General features: G+C 38.9%; 1 protein-coding gene and 1 long non-coding RNA gene across 13 annotated transcripts in view; one reads left to right on the top strand and one right to left on the bottom strand.

Annotated features, from left to right (window-relative positions):
- Positions 1-288: 288 nt before the first annotated feature.
- Positions 289-21,988, top strand: part of PTPN12 (protein tyrosine phosphatase non-receptor type 12) — an 85,094-nt gene continuing 63,394 nt past the window's right edge. For 3 of the 5 annotated variants that reach the window (XM_077863895.1, XM_077863897.1, XM_077863894.1), the window contains exon 1: positions 289-452. In XM_077863895.1, coding sequence (XP_077720021.1) covers positions 354-452 — 99 coding nt within the window. In that variant the 5' untranslated portion in view covers positions 289-353. Of the gene's footprint in view, positions 453-1,330; positions 1,416-21,988 lie in introns of all 5 variants that reach the window. The other 2 variants (XM_077863896.1, XM_077863899.1) reach the window with 2 other exon arrangements.
- Positions 9,575-21,988, bottom strand: part of LOC144292914 (uncharacterized) — a 121,287-nt gene continuing 108,873 nt past the window's right edge. For 4 of the 8 annotated variants that reach the window (XR_013360309.1, XR_013360316.1, XR_013360313.1 and 1 more), the window contains one exon: positions 9,575-10,233. This is a non-coding gene — a long non-coding RNA (uncharacterized LOC144292914). Of the gene's footprint in view, positions 10,234-17,103; positions 17,277-21,988 lie in introns of all 8 variants that reach the window. The other 4 variants (XR_013360315.1, XR_013360318.1, XR_013360314.1 and 1 more) reach the window with 4 other exon arrangements.

Below are 21,988 nucleotides of genomic sequence, written 5' to 3'. Positions count from 1 at the left end.
GCGGCGGGCAGTGGGGAGGGGGTGGGGAGGAGGGACCGGGCCGGGGGGCAGGGCCAGGGAGAGCCGAGCTCCTGAGGCGGCGGCGGCGTCTCCAACGGGGGAGGAGGAGGGCGGGGACGAGGATGGAGCGGGCGGGGGGTTGGGGCTGGCGCTAGCCGCAGCGGCTCGCCTCGGACCGGGGGAGCGCGGCGGCTGCTCCTCGAGTTGCGGCGTCGGGCGCCGGGCCGGTGCCGCCGCTGCCGCCGCCCCGGGCGGTGGGGGGAGCGGGGCGCGGGAGGCCGGGCGGCGCGCTGGGGAAGGCTGAGCGGGCGCTGCGCCGGGCGGGCGGGCGGCGGCGGCGGGGGCGCGGGAGGATGGAGCAAGTGGAGATCCTGAGGCGGTTCATCCAGAGGGTCCAGGCCATGAAGAGCCCGGACCACAACGGGGAGGACAACTTCGCCCGGGACTTCATGGTGAGTCGCGCCCCGCGCCGCCCGTTCCCGCCGGCGCTTTGTGCGCGGCCGTGAGCTGAGCAGCGGGGCGGACGGCCCGGGCCGCCTCCTCCTCCGCCGCCGCCGCCGCCGCCCTCGGCCTCCCTCCGCCGCCGCCCGGCCGAGCCCGCCCCGCGCGCCGCCGCCCGCGACCACCTATTGTCTGCGGGCCGGGAGCGTGCAGCCTGCCCCGCCCGGCGGGGTCTCCCGGGGGGTCTCCCCGCGGGGTCTGCGCGCGGGGTCGGGGCGAGGTGACCCGGGGAGCGCGGCGGGGCGGAGGGACGGGGGCGCCAGGTCAGCCCCGGCCCGGGGCCGCCCTGCCCCGCCGGCCGCGGAGGTGGGCACGGGGCGCTTGGCCGCCGCGACCCCCGAGGACCCCCGAGGACCCCCGAGGCTGGGCCGGGGTCGGCCGCGGGCCCCGACACCCAGGTTTGCGGTGGCGCCGGGGTCCCCGCGACGTTAGGTCGGAGGGCCCGGGTGTGCGCGGCGCTGCGGCTCCCGCTCCCGCTCCCGCAGGAAGCCCCCGCCGACCCCTGGGGGTGTCGTCGGAGGCGGAGGGGATGTGACCATCACTTCCTATCCGGGGTGGGGGCGGGGAACTCGGGAACAATAGTCCTGGTGGGGCGGAGGCTCCGAAGCGGCCGGAGCGCTGCACCGGGAGATAACCTTCCCTGCCCCCCCTTCCGCCCTCGGCTCGGCGCACGGGCTGCGGGAGGTGCGAGGTCCTGCTCCCGAAGTCGCCCGAGGCACAGCCCCTAGGAGGGGGTCAGGGCCAGAGGCGTGGGACCAGAAGTCCGCTTCCTACATCGCCCCCCCTCCCCTCCACCTTTTATTTTTCTGCTGGACAATGTTCCCTTTAGGGTTGTTTCTCGGCTCAGGAGGCGGTGGTTGCGGCGGCTGCTCCTACGGATGTTGCGCAAGACCGGGGCGTTGGAAACTCTGGAGGTCTGGGGAATGGAAAAGGAAGTGGGACTTGGGGAAGTGGCTGCTCCTTGGCCGCGGCGGGGTTCGGGAATGGGAAATAGGCTCGGGAGAGGTTGGTCCCGGGCAAGGTACCCCCCGCAGAATGATCCCTTAACCCCGGAATTCTCCATTGTGAAAAGGACACACGGCTAAGTCCATAAAAATGAATGGGCAGCACACATTGTCTAGGGTTTTTGTTTGTTTGTTTGTTTGTTTCAAAGTACAGTTTGATTGTTTACAAGGTGCCGCTGAAATGACTTTTAGCCCTGAAAATGCTTTTTCACATTTTAAAGAGACTCGGTTATCTACAGTTTTAGGCATTAAAATTGCTAACAGCTTGTACAATAGATCGTTGACCTTATACAACAGTGTAATAGTATTGTTGAGCTTCGTGATTCCCGCCTTCCTAGACCGGTGAAAGAGGATGGGAGTGAGATTTTGTTAGTATCTTTCGAAGATGGAAAAATGTAGGTAAAATAATCTGTGTCCTGTTTTGGACATTTTCTGTGGATATTTAGCCTATGTGTTTTTGATCCGAGGAAAATAAAGAGGGTATTTTCTCTTCTTACTAGTGAGAATTGGGTCGTGCCACTCAGAAGTAATTGGAGGGAGTCCCCTTTTTCCTTTTTTTTTTTTTTTTTTTGGCCAATAGAAAATATTTACTTTTAGGGCATTTTAGAAGTTTAAAACCAGGCTTTTGCAGTCTTATTTTCGTTATGGAAGAAGAGGTGGTGTGGTCCTTGGTCACTGTGAGTTTGCATGCTAGTCATCTTGTTATCCCTGGGCATATCCTGTCAGGAAAAAGCATTGTTTGGTGATGAAGGCCGTCAGGACAGGTGCCCAGTCTCTGAACTTATGTGCAGGGGAAGTAGCCTTGGGGTTCGTGCTTTGCGGATGAGTCAGGGATCCTATTGGAGATTTCATTTCTGAAGGACTGAGTTTCTTTTATCTTCCATAATACCTAGGGATAGATAGGTGATTCTACGCTGGAGATTTGATGACTAAGGCTATTCTTTTATAGGGCTTGCTTTTTTTATTCCATGACTTGATAAGCAATAGCTATAATTAAGCCTCCTAGATAGATGGTGCTGCTTTTTCCCTTGACTGGAAGGCTTGAGGGAGACCATGTCCCCTGTGCTGTGGAGAGAGAATAGAAGATAAGCTAATAATTTCAAGTGTTCTGTTACTCTTAAATTCTTATGTGGATCAAAAATGCATTATTAAATTGTAGCATTTTAGAACTGAGCCTTAGAAATAATCTATTATAATACTATTCAGTTATAAAGTACTAGTTTTTTTGATTTCAAATTTGGAGATTATAGAATAATAATTAATAATGCCTTACTCTTAGGAATGTGGGGTGGATTATGTTCTTCCCTTTGTTGTATCCAGCCTTCCTAGTCCTGTCACCCAAAGGCCGTCTCTGTTAATGTTCTTAATGCATCTGTTTGACGGTGCTGTTTATTTCATTTTATATTGTTGGGTTTTTTTCCCAACTTATCATTTTGATAAGTACTTTTCATTTGTAAAAATCCAGTAGCTATTTAATATTTCAGTGGCTATATGATATTTTACTTGGCAACTATTTTATAGCTTAACCATTTCCTTGTGATTGAATATTTGGCCATTTATTTTCTATTATGAACATTTATGGGTAAAACTTCCTTATTTTGGATTGTTGCATAAGATATCTTCCAGTAGTGGAAGTACTAGGTAAAAGGATATTTATTTATTTATTTATTTATTTATTTATGAGTTTACGAGTTTATTAATTTATTCATGGGAGATACAGAGACAGAGGCAGAGGGAGAAGCAGGCTCCCTGCAGGGAGCCTGATAGGGATTCCATCCCAGGAGTCTGGGATCATGCCCTGAGCCGAAGGCAAAATGCTCTACTGCTGAGCCACCCAGGTGCCCCAGATATAAACATTTAATGCATGTTTATAAATAACCTTTTGAAGAAGTTGTATCAGTTTATACGACTGCCAGTAGTACATGAGCGTTCATTTAATTCATTTGATGGTTGGAAAATGGTTTCTTGTTTTAATTTGAATTTTGTGTTGACTAGTAAGGTTAGGGAATTTTCCACCTGTCATTAACTATTTTGAGTTGTCTATTCCTGTCTTGGTGTGTTGTGTCCTCTCCAGCCCACCATTAAAGAGGAGAAAACTAAGATATTGAGGTGGTGTAAACTACAGCACCAAGATGATTACTTATTCAACATCTGATTTGTGGCAGATGCAGGACTCGATTTGAGCATCTTGACTTTAAATCTTCTTACAAGATGGCAGACAGTGATCATGACAAGTAAATGTATAGGATAGAGTGATGTGTAATCGTGTTTGATAGACCTGGTTTTATGCTCATCTCTTTCATTGTATAGCTGTTGGACCTTGGGCTGGCCACTTTGAAGAAAATAGGATGAGTGATTTCTGTCATCTTTTAAAGAAGAAAAATGCTACCTAGTTCATAGGGCTGAGGTATGGGAGTGATTATTTAGAGTCATCATTTAACAAATCCTGGTGCTAAAGTCTGTGGTCTCATATAGCTAATTTATGTAGTCAGTTACAGATAACTAGACATAAAAAGAAAAAGGTATCTGGGCTTTTGTTTTCAATCATTTTCTTGTGCTTTTTAAAGCTTTATAACGTCTAGGGGTGCCTGCCTGGCTCAGCCAGTTAGGTATCCAACTCCTGATCTCAGCTCCAATCTTTTGTCAGGGTCATGATTACAAGCTCAGCACTGGGCTCCATGCTGGGAGCCTACTTAAAAATAAGTAATAAATGAATAAATCTTTACAATGTCTGAAACATTGAAACAAGCAGTAGATTTCTCTTGATCAGACTAAAGTTTATCTAATTTATATTAGACACTTGTATGTAAAAAATAATTACAGATGACACGTAAGCTACAAGTAAATATGGCAGTTTCGGCTTAAAAACCAGTTCTCTCTCCATTCATGAAGGTGAAAACAAAAATATAATGAGTGAATTCAGTTGAGTATTTAAAAAACAGGATGCAGTAGAGGTGTGAATTTCAGGACTTTGTTGTGAAGAGTATTTACAGACATTTTTCTAAAGCCAAACTGAGGTATAATAGCAAGCTATTCTACGTTAAAATGCTATTTAAAATAACTCTGATGTGTTGTTTTTTTTTTTTTAAGATTTTATTGATTTATTCATGAGAGAGGCAGAGACACAGGCAGAGGGAGAAGAAGAAGGCTCCATGCAGGGAGCCTGTTGTGGGACTCGATCCCGGGTCTCCAGGATCACACCCTGAGCCGAGGGCAGGCGCTAAACCGCAGAGCTACCCAGGGGTCCCAATTCTGGTGTTTTAAACTAATTTGAACTTAATTTATCAACCAAAAGTACTCAGAACTACTGTAGAAATTATCCATTTCAAGGGATTTATTATATAAAACCATCTGTTCTACAAACAGTAATCCTGACATAACTGCTCAAAGCAACCTGTCTGCTTGCTTTGTTATGATTAAATAATTGTTAGACCATTTTTATTTTACTACAGTAATGTTAGTCTTTATAAGTTATTTTAAGTAAAAAAGAAATTAACATTTCTGTCCCTTTTATATTCTAAACACTGTGCCAGATACTTTACACCCTATCTTACTTCACATGTCAACAATTTATGAGATAGATGTAAATTGAATCTTACACATGAGGAAGCACACTCTGAGAAATTAAGTATTTTGCTTGACTTCAGAACCTCTGTTCTTTTTAAAAATTCATTTATTTATTTATTATTTTTATTTATTTTATTTTTTTATTGGAGTTAAATTTGCCAACATATAGCATTTTTAAAATTTATATATATATATATTTTTTTTTTATTGAAGTTGTTTGCCAACATATAGCATTTAAAATTTATTGATTTCAGTAATCTCTATATCAAGCTGGGGCTCCAGCTCATCACCCCGAGATTGAGTCTCACAAGCTCCTTCAACTGAGCCAGCCAGGCACCCCAAAACCTCTGTTCTTTTTGTTCTGTTTCTCCAGGATGCAGCTGAGGTCCTTTGGGACCTGGCTGGGACTAGGCTAGTGGTGGGGAGGGTATATCACCATGCAAAGGGATGGAAGTTTTAAAGTTGAAGATGTTTGGGGCGCCTGGGTGGCTCAGTCTGTTGAGCTTGGGACTCCTGGTTTTGGTGCAAGTCATGATCTCATGGGTCCATGGATTGAGCTGAGTCTCAGCGTGGAGGATTCCACTGGAGATTCTTTCCCTTTACCCCTCCCCCCACGTGCATGCTTGCATACTCACTCGTGCGTGCACACTCTGTCTCTGAAATAAATGAATAATTCTTAAAAAAAAATTAAAGTTGAACATGTTTAGGGGAGTGGTAGATAATCACCTAAAAACAGTAGTTCACACCTTTTGGTCTCTAGAATCCTTTATAGCCTTAAAAATTATTGAGGGCTCCAAAAAGCTTTTATTTACTGTACTACAAACTAAAATAGATATATAAAAAAAATCTGCTTAAAAAAATAATAAACCCACTTCATATTAACTATAGATAATTATTATTCAAAACAGAAAGTAATTAGTGAGAAGAAGCATTATTTTTATATTTTTGCAAATTTCTTTAATGTCTGGCTTAATAGGAAACTGGATTTGGGTTTTCGTATCTGATTCGTTCATATGGTTGCAGTGTTTGTACTCTAGAAAACGCCACTGTACACTCTAAAAAGGAGAATGAAAATGATTTTTAAAAATTACCGTGCCTTAGGTCTGTGCATTCCTATATTTACAGGTGAGGAAACATAAATTAATATTATTAGGAAAAGAATTTTAACTTCATGGACTCTCTGAAATGGCCAGGGGCTAGGCTGTCCCTGAACCATACTTTGAGAACCAGTGAAGTAATGCATGGTAAGGGCTAATGGTGATGCTGAGAAAATTAGGTAGGGGTTAGATTGTGAAGATTCTTGCATCTATGCTATAATTTACTCAATAGATCAGTATTAGTGATTTTGAATAGTTCTATACTACAACTCTTAGGGTCACTTGGAAAGTGGGCAGGTGTTAAGAAAATAAACATAGTAACTGAACATTCTAGCAATGTTAGAACTACTAACTACTTACCCCCACCCTCTGCCACAGACTGCTTTAGTATGAGCCTTCACTTCTTTGATACAGATAGATTCTGGATAGCCACTATATGTTTTAAGAAGGGTAAGCAGTCATTTGGCAGATTTGTGTTTGTAGGGGTTGATTCTGGTGGCAGTATTAAGGATGGAATTAGTGATGAAGGAGAGCATTTTGGAAGCTGTTGAAATATAGGAAGTGAGATAAGGGCCTGAACTAAACTAAGATAGTGGAATAGAGAGTATATATAGGATCTGATAAGGATTAAGAAAGAAGTCTCGATTCACTAGATGTGGGTAGTCCAGGAGAAAGGAATATTTACAGTATGACTCCAAGTTTCCTGGTTTGGTATACTATCACCCAAGTTAGAAGATACCATTTGGTATGGTTAGGAGTACGGGAAGAGAAAGAAGTAGAAGAGACCAAGCAGAAGGTGGTTGGAGGAAATTTCAAGGTAGAAGAGAATTAGTTTAGTTTAAATGTGGTAAACTGAGGTGCCTGAGACATCAGGCAGAAATGTAGAGCTCAAGAAAGCTGACAGGATGTAGTTAAAAATTTGGAAGTTGCCATATGAGCATATAAAAGGTATTTGAAAGCATGAGAGGGAATGAATTTATTCAGATGAGCGTATAAAGTGACCAGCTTTAGGTTGGAGAGCAGCAGCATTTAAAGAGCAGCCCGTATGCTCAGAGAGGAGGGAAGGGAACCCAGAGGATGTCAGAAAAGCCTGGGAGGGTTTCGGGAAAGGAGTAGTTAGCAAAAACAAATACTTCTAGAAGGACTGGTAAGGTGAGATTGAGAAAGTACCCATTCTGTTTGCCAAGTAGGAGTGATTTGGTGACCACAAAAAGTGGTTTGGGTAGGATATGGAAGAGTCTAGATTGTAGTTGATTGAGGAGAAAATAGGTCAAATGAGTATAAATTCTTAACATTTACATTTAACATTTTGAAAGTAGATGGTAGAAACTGGAGGAAGACAGATTGAAGGAGAGCTCCCCTCATAAACTTTGCTTTTTTGTGTGTGTGTGTTAAAGGTAAGATAGGTGCAGTATTTTATATGTTTCTTAACTATATGTGTGTCCTCGTTTGTGAAATGATTGCTGTTTAAATATTATTTTATTTTTTTTTAAATATAATTTTAAAAGACAGATAAGAACTTGTCTTTTGGTTAAATGAGGCCTCTAAAGCTTTTTAAAGTTTGGGTTTGAAATGTTAGAAAACATGAAGTGAAGAAAGATGGAAAGCCTGGAAGATTTTATGCTGCACAGCCGAAATAAGTATAAAAATTTTCATTGTTAAAGTGTTAAATGCTGTGGATTGAGGTGTTTTAAAAATCAGTAACAGCTTTATTGAGAGATAATTCACTTAATAAAACTCATTGATTTAAGCTGTATAATTTAATAGTTTTTAGTATATTCACAAAATGATGCAGTCATCATTATCAATTTTATCACCCCAAAAAGATACCCCATACCCATTAGCAGTCATTCTTCCTCCCTTTCCTATCCCTGACCTCGAGGCAACCACTAATCTACCTTCTGTCTCCATAGATTTGCTTCATACAAATGGAATCATACAATATGTGCTGTTTTGTGACTGAGTTCTTTGACTTAATATAATGTTTTCAAGGTTCGTTCATGTGTTGCAGGAATTGAAACTATTTGACTTCTTATTATGACTAAATAATATTCCATTGTATGGATATACCACATTTTGTTCATCCATTCATCCACTGATGGACATTTGAATTGTTTCCACTTTTTGGAATATTTTCTTTATATAATAATACATAAAATAGAATACTTTGTATTTTATGAATAATGCTACTATGAATATTTATGTACACATTTTTGTTAGGATATATGTTTTCCTTTATCTTGGGTATATATCTAAGAGTAGAATTAATGGGTGATATGGTTGGACATTTTGAGGAACTGCTAGACTGTTAAAGCTGCTGCACATTTTACATTCCCACCAATTTCTCTACATTCTCACTAACACTTGTCCGTCTTTTTGATTATAGCCATCCTAGTGGGGTGGAGTGTATCTTGTGGTTGACTTGTAGGTTTTTAAAATATCCTAGTGAGTTTATATAAATGGTTCTGTATGTTTAATGTGTCTTTCAAACCTAGAGTGATAGGAAGTATTTTCTTTTTGCATTTGCTACTGGTTTAGTTTCTAAGCCATCCTTTGATGAGTATCCAGCCAAACATATTTCTAAGTAACTTAATAAGTGGAAGTAAACTTTTAAGTAACTCTTTCCCTATGGCTTACCAGAGACAGCATACTACAAATTTAATAGTTAATTCTCAAAAAATTTTATTGTATGTATTTACTTTCAGAATAGTGCTAGCTTTTTTTTCATTCAATAGTTGACATTTAGTTTGGAAAAGGTTTTTGACAGTTTGAAAGTAAGACATTAACATTCAGATTAAAACTTTTTTCTTCATATGTTAAATGCTTCTGTGTTTCTATAACATTCAGTTCATTAGATTCATAAACATTTACATTTCTGACTTCCCTGGACTGAAAGCCTCCAGGGCTAGCAATTGGGACTTAATTATCTCTGTATCCTCATTGCTTAATATAGTGCCTGGCACTTAACAGGCATTAATGGCCCTTGCATGAGCAGAAATTGTGGTGAGCTTGAAACTGTAAGACAGAGATTTATTCTTCAGGTGGATTCTTTTTTTTTTTTATTTTTTTTATGTTTTTATTTATTCGTGAGAGAGAGCGTGCGAGAGACGCAGAGACACAGGCAGAGGGAGAAGCAGGCTCCATGCAAGGAGCCCAACACGGGACTCGACCCCGGGACTCGAGGATCACGCCCCGGGCCGAAGGCAGGCGCCAAAATGCTGAGCAACCCAGGGATCCCCAGGTGGATTCTTCAAATGGTCCAAGGGATTTGTCTCTTAGAGGAGCAGAACTGCTTTTCCCCTTTCATTGCGTACACACTTCTGTGTATGCTTACACAATGTGTTTGTGTTTTTAGTACCCACTGAAAAAATTTGAGATAAAGTATCAGGCTGCATTCAGGAAAACTTTTAGATAAACAGGGTTTTATTAATTGTAATATCTGCTGCATAAATATGAAAGATAGTACGTATTTTTCTCTGGATGCTGGTTGATATGTGTAAGGATTCAGGGAACCACTTGAAGTAACTGCTTATGTATCCCCCACCCCGTGAATCCTACTTGGGGACCATTATCTTAGAATATTAACTTTAATAAAATATCTACTTTTAACTTTTGATTTTAGGTTCCATTGATAAAATCCAGATACCATGTTATTAGCATTTCTTCAAAAAATAGTGGTATCTTGTAACTTGTGGGTGTTTTGGAGTGATTACAGCAATAGCTGTTGTTCTCTTCTTGCTTCTGGTTTCTTGCCTCATCCAATCCATTCCGCATATCATACTCACTTTCCTAAAATACCATTTTCAAGTGTTGGCATCTGTGGGATAATAGAAAACACTGGTTGTAAAAATCAGGATATGTCTATTTTAGTCCCTGTGTTGCCCCTTAGTTCTGTTTTCATCAATAAGTTTATTTAGGATGGTACTGGAAACATGGTTTTATCTTTGGGATGCCTGAGTTACTCAGTTGATTAAGCATCAGAACTCTTGATCTTGTTCAGGTCTCCCCCCATCTCAGGGTTACGAGTTCAAGCCCCGCATCGGGCTGCATGCTGGGTATGGAGCCTACAAAAAAAGAAAGAAAGAAAAATGGTTTTATTTTTATTATCAAAAATGTAATTTCAAAAACAATTCAAGGCTCCCTTTGATGACCATTAAAATTATTAGAATCTTAAATGCCCAGGCCAAATCAAAGCATCAGATCCAAGCTCTGATTCTTTTCTTTTCTTTTCTTTTTTTTTTTTTGCTCTGATTATTTTCATACTGTAATTATATGCTGTCTTCCCAATTTCCCTCTCTCCTGTCCTCCCAATTTTATAACTTTTGCCCTAGTTTAGAATCACAGGCCAATAGGATAAAGTCTGTACTTCTTAGCTTGGCATTCCAGAGCCTTAACATAGTTTGTCACCTTTGCAGTGTTAAAATCCTGTACTCTGCAGTATATATATCCCCTTCCTTCTGGAATAATCTATATCTTGTCCTTGAGCATTCCCACTGGATGAATGAAATTTTATTTGTGGTGTACTATTAAACATACTTTTTCCATTTTTTAGAAAACTTCTTAACCAGTACCTTGAAGATCAGAATACTGAAAATTCTGACCCTGACCTCAAACTTAGAAGCAAAAATGTAATTAATTCTCTGGGGTAAATATTTTAGCCCAGTTTATCTTAAGCATTTCTCCATTGTAATATCTCATTGTAATGTTATCTGTATTGTAATACTATCTCTATTGTAAAATTTGATTTTTAATATCAGGAAAAAGTTTTGCATTAGATTTGAGTTCAAGACTTGCCTAATGCAAGTCCAGTGATACGCAGTTATTCTAAACCTCACGACACCCTAAGTTTCTTCCAGATAGTTGAACTTCTCTCTCAACATTTCATATTTTCTGTAGTATTTTTAGATTCTTGGGTTCTTTCGATTCTAAAAAATTTTTTAGATTCATGCAGTCAAACCCTAACAATTATCTCCTTCTCTGTGAAACACACAAAAGTCTTATTTCCATTTGTATAATATTGTAGTGTCTATGAGCTGCCTTATGGCAGATAAAAGTTGTTGGTCCCTCAGAGTTTTTCCTAGAAAATACGGAATGTGGATCATGTTAATCTCAGACGCTTTGGGATATATGCTAATGTCTACAATTCTTATAATAACTATTCTTAGATGTAATCTGCATTTGAAAAGCTATTTAACAATATTGGAGTAGCTATCCTAGTAGGCTCTGAAGGAATGCAAAAATGTATCCCTGTCATCCTTCCATGATTCTTGCCATCCACTGGTTCATAAATAAGCGATTTCTGGAGTTCCCACTATGCCCTAGGCACTTGTGTTTAGAATTGGCAGTTGAAAATATGAAAGTCATTTTCCTCAAGAAGTTTACCAACTGTGAACAGACTTAGGAGAAGCAGCAGGAAGTTTCCATTGAGTGAGCTTCAGGGGGTCTCTGAACCCTTTCAAATTATATTTAATACTTTTTGTATATGCCCATTTTGGTGGAGGTGGGATAGAGAAGGTTCATAGCTCTTAGATTTTCAAGGGGCTTGGGTTCCAAAAACCTTTGGAACTTCCAGATTAGTAGAAAGATAACAAGGTTTGAGCTACACAGGAATTTTTATCCTGGCTATGCTTTGATTTTAAGCTGGTTGTCTCGGGAAATTGTGGATATATAGTACCTACCTGGATGGACCAAGGTCAAGATAGTATGTATGTAAAGCTAGTAACATCATCTGTACAAGGTACTCAGTAGTAATTCAAGATGTCTTATTATTCTAGTGGAAATGTATTCAAGATTTAAACCTTAGAGGCAGGATATGCACCGTTTTGGCAAAGAGAGCTCATTTGAACTGACTCTTTCTTACAGGAAGAGTTTGTCAGGTGAACTAGCATAAAGGCATTTCAGATACAGAAAACTAACAGCACTTAAAAACACATAGAGATAAGAGTTTTGGTTTTTAGATGAGAGGAACAGAGTGGTAAAGTATATAAAATAAACAAACCCTATATACTGAAATATGGAAGGGAATTCCCAAAGGGAGACAACTTAAATGTTGAGTAGGAGATGAATATGAAGTTGACCTTTGCATTTTTTAATGTTTTGGTGAGGAGTGTTTTGATGTCTCATTATTATGACATAGTTGTTTATTCTTACAGTGTACAATTTGGTTGGTATGAAAGAGCTTTTTAAAACTGAGTTCCAAAAAATAAAAATAAAAATAAAAATAAAACTGAGTTCCAACCATGTGGTCAGTATTCTTAATCTGGTAATTTTACTTTATCCCAGGTATATAAAATAGTACTTTACATAGTTCTTAAGATCGTTAGATCAGTTTTTCATTGGCTTCTGTTAAAAGTGGCCTGTAAAAAAATTACATTAAAAAAAATCTTTAGGACCTAGACCTATTTATAGTGGTAGACCTCTTGCTTAGTTTGAATTTCTCTGCAAATGTGAGTTTTGCATAAGATCACTCAAGAGTGTTTGAGACTACACATTTGGGACCAGAACCAAAGTGAGAAAGGAAGGGGAGTTCTAGATTCCATGGTACAAAAATGTGGAGAAAAGCTTTTCTGGATAACTTCTTCCCACATTATGTACAATGGATTTACTCATAAGTTATAGACCCTTTGATAGGAAAAGAAACATTAAAGCTGTTTAGAAATTAAGGAGTTTGTAGCAGGTTTTACAATTAGAGGTTGGCAGAGCTGAGTTTGTCCCAAGTTATAAAAGCACATGCTTTTTCTATGACATGATGTTGCCTAGGCCAACAATTGCATTCTCACTATTTAGGGAAAACAGTAAAAAAGCAGAACATGAGAAATACAGAAAAATTCCTTGTTGGTATAGTTTTTGTTTGCAGCCTACTTCCAAACTAGCTTAAATGAAAAAAAAAATCAATTGCAATAGAATATTGCCCTTGAGCTACTTGAAGAACAGAAACCAAGAATTGGAGAGCTGTCCATAACCTTACCTTCTCTCTTCACAGCCCTTCTTTCTATGATTTATCAGTTTCTCTGTTTCTAGAGGGCTTTTTGGATACTTGTCTTGGCTTCTTGGCACCTGCTTTATTTTTCTCTCACTGCATTTTGACTTTCACTGTTCTGAATAAAGGTATTCTGAATTAAAGGTATCCATCTCGGTGTCTCAACTAACTCATTCATTTATTTCAGTTTAGGGTAAGAGATCAGAATGACTAGAGTTGCTTGAGCTCTTTTTCACATTCCTGAATCAGTCAACTCACCAGTGAGAGGAGTATTGTGTGAATTGACCAAGTAGGGAGCTTGTTCAGATGTATGGGAGGGGGAAGGGACTTTTCTTAGGTAAATAGAATGATCATTCACTAACTAGGCAGGCAGTCCGAAGAGTACCTAGTCCAAAAATCCTTGAAGCAAAACTGAAAAAAAATTTAACTATTGAAGTTTCAGCCCCAAATAAACTTCTACTCACTTTCTTTCAGAGAAGGGGAAAAGAAGTATAAAGAGTCCTTATGACTTGAGAGATCATTCTGTTGGCTCTAAAGAGTCCTTATGACTTGAGAGATCATTCTGTTGGCTCTGGTAGGGTGTTTAATTTCACATACACAGTACATATTAAACACCAGGCAAATTTTTGGTGTGTGTGAAAACTATAAAATTAAGATAGTCTCTAAGTTGCATATTAATGGAATCTAAAATTTGAATTGTATTTTTTCAGTGTTAAAATATGGAACCAGAACGTTTACCTTCTTGTAAGTAAATCTTATTTAAAGATCATTTTAGGGCAGCCCTGGTGGTGCAGCGGTTTAGCGCCGCCTGCAGCCCAGGGCGTGATCCTGGAGATGCGGGATCTAGTCCCACATCGGGCTCCCTGCATGGAGCCTGCTTCTCCCTCTGCCTGTGTCTCTGCCTCTCTCTCTCCTGCTCTGTATCTCTCATGATTAAATAAAATAAAATCTTAAAAAAAAAAAAAAGATCATTTTATTGAAGTATTATATAGTCATTCTTTTTTCACTTCTCAAATGTGTATCTGAAATATATCATTATCTGAAAGACTAATGTATTTACTTCACAATAGATTTTGCTTCAACAAAATAGATCTATAGTTCTTTTAGAAGTTCCTGAATCATATAAAAACTGAGTAATGTAATATCTTGCCTTGTCAATAGTGTGCATGTCCTTTGTATCTGCTTCCCTCTGTATCTCTCTGCCATGTTTTGTCTACTCATAGTTTCTCTAGCTGTCCATTCACCTCTTTGTGCCTCAGATTAATGTGTATTAGAAATGGGTATTAGAGATAGATCAGGATGTACTGTGTAATTTAGAAATTTCCTATAATATATGGGGATCCCTGGGTGGCGCAGCGGTTTGGCGCCCGCCTTTGGCCCAGGGTGCGATTCTGGAGACCCGGGATCGAATCCCACATCGGGCTCCCAGTGCATGGAGCCTGCTTCTCCCTCTGCCTATGTCTCTGCCTCTCTCTCTCTCTCTGTGACTATCATAAATAAATAAAAATTAAAAAAAAAAAAAAAAGAAATTTCCTATAATATATGCCTAGTGTTTGTAATTCTTTTACTGTTTTTTAAGTAAGATCTACTCCCAGTGTGGGGCTTGAACTCATAATCTTGACATCAAGAGTCACATGCTCTGCCAACTGAGTCACCCAGGTGCCTCTGTAATTCTTTGCTTTTAATACTGTAAATAAATGACACATAAGTGGAGGAACATAGAGTAGATGGATATCAATAATAGGATTCTGCAACTGAAATAACTGGTTATGTTCAAATATTTATTGCTAAACCTATTCACTGACATTATTAGATTTTCAAAATAAAAAGTTTTTCTTGTTTAATTTATAGTATGAATAATAGAAGGCTATTAAAGTAAGAAAACTATGGTTTTAATGCTTAATATACCAGATGCTTTGGTCTTTTCATTTTGTGGAAAAGTAAAGAGATTGGATGTTTTAATAGTTCAAAAGCTTGAAACAAAAAAATTTTACTTGTGAAAGTCAATGTTCATAGGAACTATTATTTCCTTTCTTGATTAATAGGTAGTTACTGGCTAACTCCACCTGCTCAGCCTCTTCTTCATTTCTTTAACCCCCATTGTAATTTGATTTCAGGATCTACTATTTTGCTGAAATTGCATTTATTATGGTTGTCTCAGATCTCCAGGGCACATCCAGTAGATTCTTTACAGTAGTATGCATCTTTGTTTGTTGTTACCTCTTTAGCATTCAGCAATAATTACTGTCTTTTTTTTCTGAGTCCTTAACCTGATGTTGAAACATTTATACCTGTTTTTCTTTTTTTTTAACCTCTCTCTTTAGTCTTTCTCCTCTAATAGTGGCTCAGATGTAATATACCTTCTATTTTTTTACCCTATGGGAAGTCCTATGGGAAATATAATTGAATATTTAGAAATAAGAATTTTCCTAATCTTGTGAAACTGACTATAGTGACATGGTTGCTCTAATGTTGGTGAAGAGTCTCAAAGAATAATAAAATACTGATATTCTCTTATACTCTACATTCTTGTGATGACTAGCAGATTATTTTTAAAGTATTTTTAGAAAACGTAACAATCTAAACTAGAAGTATAGGATTAATATTTAACCAATCCTTCTGTTATCACTGTATTATATGCTAGTTTTTACATTATTTACAAGCTATATATCGGTTGCAAACCATATCTTGTTTTGCCATAGTTAATATTTTCAAGTATGTTCCTGAGTTATCTCACCATTTACTATTTTTCTTGTTAATGGAGGTTTAGAAAATTTTATTTTAAAACAGAATGTGGATTGAATAGACATATAAATTGTCACTATTTTATCTTTAAAATATGTTTTAACTAGAAGAGGGCAGAAAAATAATCTTTGATGCTAGGGGAAGGGAATTATAATTTAAGGTCAAGAAAGGAATGTGTAGATGTCAAGAAAGAAAAGACCAGACGGAAGTAGTAGCATATCTTTGTGATATATTTGATTTTAGCAATTTGAGTGTCTAGTGTTACATTGGATACTCTAGCAAATGTAGATCACAGTAGTTTTATCTGGATTAAATTTAGCCATTACTTACATATCCATGTAATTTTCAGTAAGTTATTTAAGTTACTCTTGGGGCGTCTGAGTGGCTCAGTCTGTTAAGTGTCTGCCTTTGACTTAGGTCATGACCCCAGGGTTCTGGGCTTGAGCCCCACGTCTGGCTGTGGGGAGCCTGCTTCTCCCTCTGTCCGTCCTCCTGCTCATGTGCTCTCTCTGTCTCTCAAATAAGTCTTTAAGCTACTCTCAATCTGAGTTTCCTTATCCATAAAACAGGAATACTTTGCCCTGTGAGAATTAGTAATAATATGAAATAAAGAACATAATGTAGTGTTAGATGTTGTTCTAAATAAATCATAGTTAGAAATGAAGAGTGATTAAGGGCATTAAGTGAGAAGTAAAATAAATGTGAAGGGAAAAGGCAACCCCTTGCTTTTTTTCGCTTTTGAACCTCTTTGATGATAGAGAAAGAAACAATGTAATGTAATTATCTGAAGATATCATTGATAGCAACTTGGGAGTTTTGACTTTATTCTCTAAGCCAGTGATTTCTAAACTTTTGATTACAGTAATTTTTAAGCATGCACCTTCTCAATATACTTTCATTAATTTATAAATTACATACTTATACAACTATGCTAAAATTTATTTTTTAATTTAAATTCAGTTAACCAATATATAATAGTATATCATTAGTTTCAGATGCTAAGATTTATTATAAAATACATATAAAAATTAGAATAGGATGAGATAAAGCCTATAAATAATATTCATAAATTTTAAAAATATTTATTAATGACAAAGGATATTCAGTAAAATTAAAATACTTTGTAAAAGTCTTGATTTTAACACCTTGTAAAATAGTGATTTGAAAGACTGGCTCAGAGTTTAATTACTTCCTTAGATTAAAAAGATACCTGACTGGGCACCTGCATGGCTCAATCAGTTGAGCCTCTGACTTTGGATGATGTCTTGATGTCTGTGCCCTGGGATGGAGCCTGGTGACCTCAAGACTGGGTTCCATGCTCAGCAGGGAATCAACTCCATCTCCTGCTGCCCCCTCCCCTGCTTGTGCATTCTCTCTCTCTCTCTAAAATAAAATAAAATAAAATAAAATAAAATAAAATAAAATAAAATAAATACAATATAATACAATAAAATAAAAATAAAATAAAATAAAAAATAAAATAAAATAAATAAAATAGATAACTGGGACACCTGGGTGGCTCAGCGGTTGAGCATTTATCTGCCTTTGGCTCAGGGCATGATCCCAGGGCCTGGGATCGAGTCCCGCATTGGACTCCCTGTGAGGAGCCTGCTTCTCTCTCTCTATGTCTCTGCTTTTTTCTGTGTCTTTCAGGAATAAATAAATAAGTAAAATCTTTAAAAAAAAAAAAAGATAATTGACAGATTCATAGATCCAAATGGTTCATTAAATCATCATGCTTATTTTTATTTCTTTGTTTAATGTTTAATGAATGCCTACTGTGTGCCAAATGTTATTCTAGACTCTGAAGACTACAATTCCTGCAGCTTATATTCTATTGGCAAGAGTCATAGAATAACCTAATAAACAAGTAAATGTAACTAGGTCAGATATTAAGTGCAATAGAGAACAGTAAAACAGTAAGGAAGAAAAAGGAGTATGTCAGTTATCTATTACCACAGTAATGTTGTATAACAACCACAAACCTTAGTGGCATATAATAATAAATATTTTTACATGCTGTTGGTTGTCAGCTAAGCAGTTTTGCTGATCTTGACTGGGTTCATTCATGTTTCTGGGGGTTGGCTGGCTGTCAGCACATCAATCCTGGCTATGGCTGGGATGACTAGGATTGCTTGTCCCTGCTCCACATGTTTTTCATTCCCCAATAGGCTACATGGCTGTTGCAGAGGTGCAGGTGAGGGGAACAAATACACAAGACCTATTTAGTCTTGGAACTGGCACACTGTCACTTCCATTACTTTCTGTTAAACAAGGCAAGTTACAATGCCATATCTACTTCAAGGGGTGGGGAAATCAATTTCATCTTTTAAGTAAAAAAACCCTGCAAAAGTCACATGTGGAATTAATACAGGGAAGGATGAAAACTAGGCTTTTAATATGATCAATCTACCATATGACAAGTAGAAGAGATATTATTATTATTATTGTTATTATTGTTATTAAAGATTTTATTTATTTATTCATGAGAAATACATACACAGAGAGAGAGGCAGAGTCACAGGCAGAGGGAGAAGCAGGTTCCCTGTGGAGAGCCCAGTGTGGGATCATGACCTGAGGCAAAGGCAGGTGTTCAACCACTGAGCCACCCAGGTGCCCTAGGAGATATTAAAAAGGTGGTTAAGACATTGAACCAAAACTTGAAATGTAGTTATCTGCGAGGAAAGCATTCCAGACAGAACATTAAGTGCCCATGGACCTGAGTTAAGAGTGTTGAAGGAAGCTGTTTACTTGAGCGGAATAGGTGATGAAGAGAGTACTATATTTGTGGTAGGCTTGGGAGTTAGGGCTGACTATCTCTGTTCTTGTAGGTCATTGTAAGAATGGTCTTTAAGTAAGATGAGAATCTTTTAGGTTTTACTCTTAGGTATGATGTTAACAGGATCACCTTGGCTGCTATGTGGAGACTAAAATTTAGGAGGTTAAGAACCAAAGGAGAGACCACTTAAAGCTATTCCAGTAGTTGAAGCAGGAGGGCCTGAAGATTATGACGGTGAATTGAGGAAAAGGGATGAATTTGGAAGGCACTTCTTAGGTAGCATTTACAAGACTTGGTCATATTAGAAGGTGAGGAAGAGCTCATCTAAGCTAAGTTGGACACTAAGTGATAGGAGAAAGACAATACAGGAGGAAAACAATCTGAGGAGTTGGGTACTGAGTGCAATTGTAGATGTATTGATTTTGATTTGAATATAGATTTCAGGTCAATGTCTTGGTTTCCCTAATAGATCTCTAATTTTTTTGTGTGTGTATGGGTGATTATGGAACTCATTGAAGATGAAATTGAGATAATATATACTGAGAATAACAGAGGAAAATAGAACATTAGAGTTACTTAAGTGTCTGTTTGAGGTTGATAAACTCTCATGCTTGCTATAGAGAGTTGCCTTTATACTTCTGGTACCTAGCCAATGGCTACATATAGGTGCTTAGTAAATTTTGTTAAATAAATTAGTCGTTACAGTGTACTTACAAAGTATGTTTACCAGATAACACAAATAATGATGTATTTATAAACTACTATATATCTTATTTGTACAATGAACTCTGCAAGAAACATTACCAGGTCCTTCTTTTATATTGGATCCTCAGACTACTCTAATTCCTGTTTTTGCAGTGAGGAATCCGAACTTGCCCAAGGTCACACAGGTAGTAAGTGGCAGAACTACTCCAGTATAAACTTCTGCTGTTCACTGTTATGTTCTGTTACCTCTTTCAGTGCACTTGTTGGCACCAGCAGCACAATCATCCATTCCCACTGTGAGAGAGAGGGAGTCACTGGCAGAACCTTGGAAATAAGTGGTTGCCTGACATCTTAGAATTTGTTAACATACCTGTTGGCTGTCAACTATTTGTCAGAATCCTTTACCTTAAATATACTTGGGTATGGATTGAACATGTTAGTGTCCCATAGTTTTTAACATGGAATTTCTTTTACATGCTACATGTGAACCATTTTAAATCACAGGTGGGAGTGGGGGTGGTTTCTTTTCTGCAAACTTATCAAAGCATTTCTGTCCATTATATACTCTACTAGTTAGTATATATTTTCATAAGTAATACTTGATGGTATAATGATAACAATGAATAATGATCATATGTTTCTAAAGTCTCTCATAAGTAATACTTGATGGTATAATGATAACAATGAATAATGATCATATGTTTCTAAAGTCTCTTATCAGTGTAATAATTTTCAATGGAGTTTTGGTTCAATGAAGTAGTTTAGCACTAATTTAGTCTGTAAAAGTAAAGCTAATAGGCTCTTTTTCACCTACTGAAGTTAGAAAAACAGACGTTAAATGGTCACCTCTGTATTTCTTAATCACATTAGAATTGGAATGAATCATATGTAGAAATATCCTAAATTTGCATCATTTTAAAGAGAGTGAGTTATTCTGAGTTTTTTGGGAAATTCAACCCACCCATTTAAATTCCATTCCCTTTCCGTGTGTGATCCTTTTCCTGAGGGAATTTTGAGTAGAGATGGGGAAATAATGATGTACACAAACAACTAATGCAAAGCTGAATACAATACTGTGGGACAAAGTGCCATAAGGATTCTTTTTCTTTTTTTTGTAACTCTTTTTTTATCGTAAAATATACATCAAATTTACCCATTTTAACCATTTTTAAAAGTACATAGTTTAGGGACGACTGTGGGCTCAGTGGTTGAGCCTCTGCCTTTGGCTCAGGGTGTGGTCCCCCAGTCCTGGGATCAAGTCCCACATTGGGTTCCCCTGAGGGAGCCTGCTTCTCCCTCTGCCTGTGTCTCTGCCTCTCTCTGTGTCTCTCAATGAATGAATGAATGAATGAATGAATGAATGAATAAATAAATAACGTCTTTAAAAAATATATACAGTTCAGTGACATTAAGCGCACATCCACATTTTTGTGCAATGAGGACTCCTAAAAGGGAAAAATCATATACTTTTAGGACAGTCATGGAATGCTTTATAAGAAAGGATTTTTTAAGTGAATCCAGGATGCCTGGGTAGCTAGCGGTTTAGCATCTGCCTTCGGCTCAGAGCATGATCCCCGGGTCCTGGGATAGAGTCCCACATTAGGCTTCCTGCATGGAGCCTGCTTCTCCCTCTGCCTGTGTCTCTGCCTCTCTTTCTGTTTCTCATGAATAAATAAATAAAATCTTTAAAAATAGGGGATCCCTGGGTGGCTCAGCGGTTTAGCGCCTTCCGCCCAGGGTGTGATCCTGGAGTCCTGGGATCGAGTCCCACATCAGGCTTCCTGCATGGAGCCTGCTTTCCCTCTGCCTGTGTCTCTGCCTCTCTCTCTTTCTCTCGGTGTCTCTCATGAATAAATAAATAACATTAAAAAAAAAAAACTTTAAAAAGTAAATACATAAAGTGAATCCAGAAGGTGGCTCAGTTAAAGTGTCCAACTCTTGATTTGGCTCAGGTCATGATCTTGTGGGTGTGGGATTGAGCCCCACATCAGGCTCCAGGCCCGATAAGGAGTCAGCTTTAGACTCCCTCCCTCTCCCCTGTACTAACCGCTCCCCCCCCACATGCCCCTCCTCTTTTTTTCTCTCTCTCCCTTTCCCTCCCTGCCTAGGGCAAATAAATTTTTTAAAAAAATAAGTGTTATTCGATTACCGGGGATATGCTCTAAAATAATTTAACCCCAGGGATTGTCAGTGTACCCACACTACACATTAACTATCAAGGCTTATATAAGTAGTGTTGTATGTCTCTAAGCAGTGTAGTACTGGGTCACATTGAAGTCCTCATCCTATTAGGAATTAGGTGGGTGCCTAAGAATTGTCACTTCACAAAGTGATCCAGAAGAATACCACTTTGCCTAAGACTTCCTTTATCAAGGTGAGAGGTGCCTGGGTAGCTCACTTGGTTAAGTGCCTGACTCTTGATTTCAGCTAAGGTCATGATCTCAGGTTTGTGAGATTGAGCCCCATATTGGGATTCACCCTGGACATCGAGCCTGTTTAAGATTGTCTCTCTCCCTCTCCCTTTCCCCCTCAAAAATAAAATAAGCAAGTTTAAAAAAGATATAATATCCACCATATTTGGGTAAATTTTTTTTTTTTAGGGTGATAAATA

This window comes from Canis aureus, chromosome 21 (genome assembly GCF_053574225.1).
Source record: "Canis aureus isolate CA01 chromosome 21, VMU_Caureus_v.1.0, whole genome shotgun sequence".
Taxonomy (NCBI): domain Eukaryota; kingdom Metazoa; phylum Chordata; class Mammalia; order Carnivora; family Canidae; genus Canis; species Canis aureus.
Note: the sequence above shows the minus strand (reverse complement) of the source record. Positions and strands in the feature narration are given on the sequence as shown.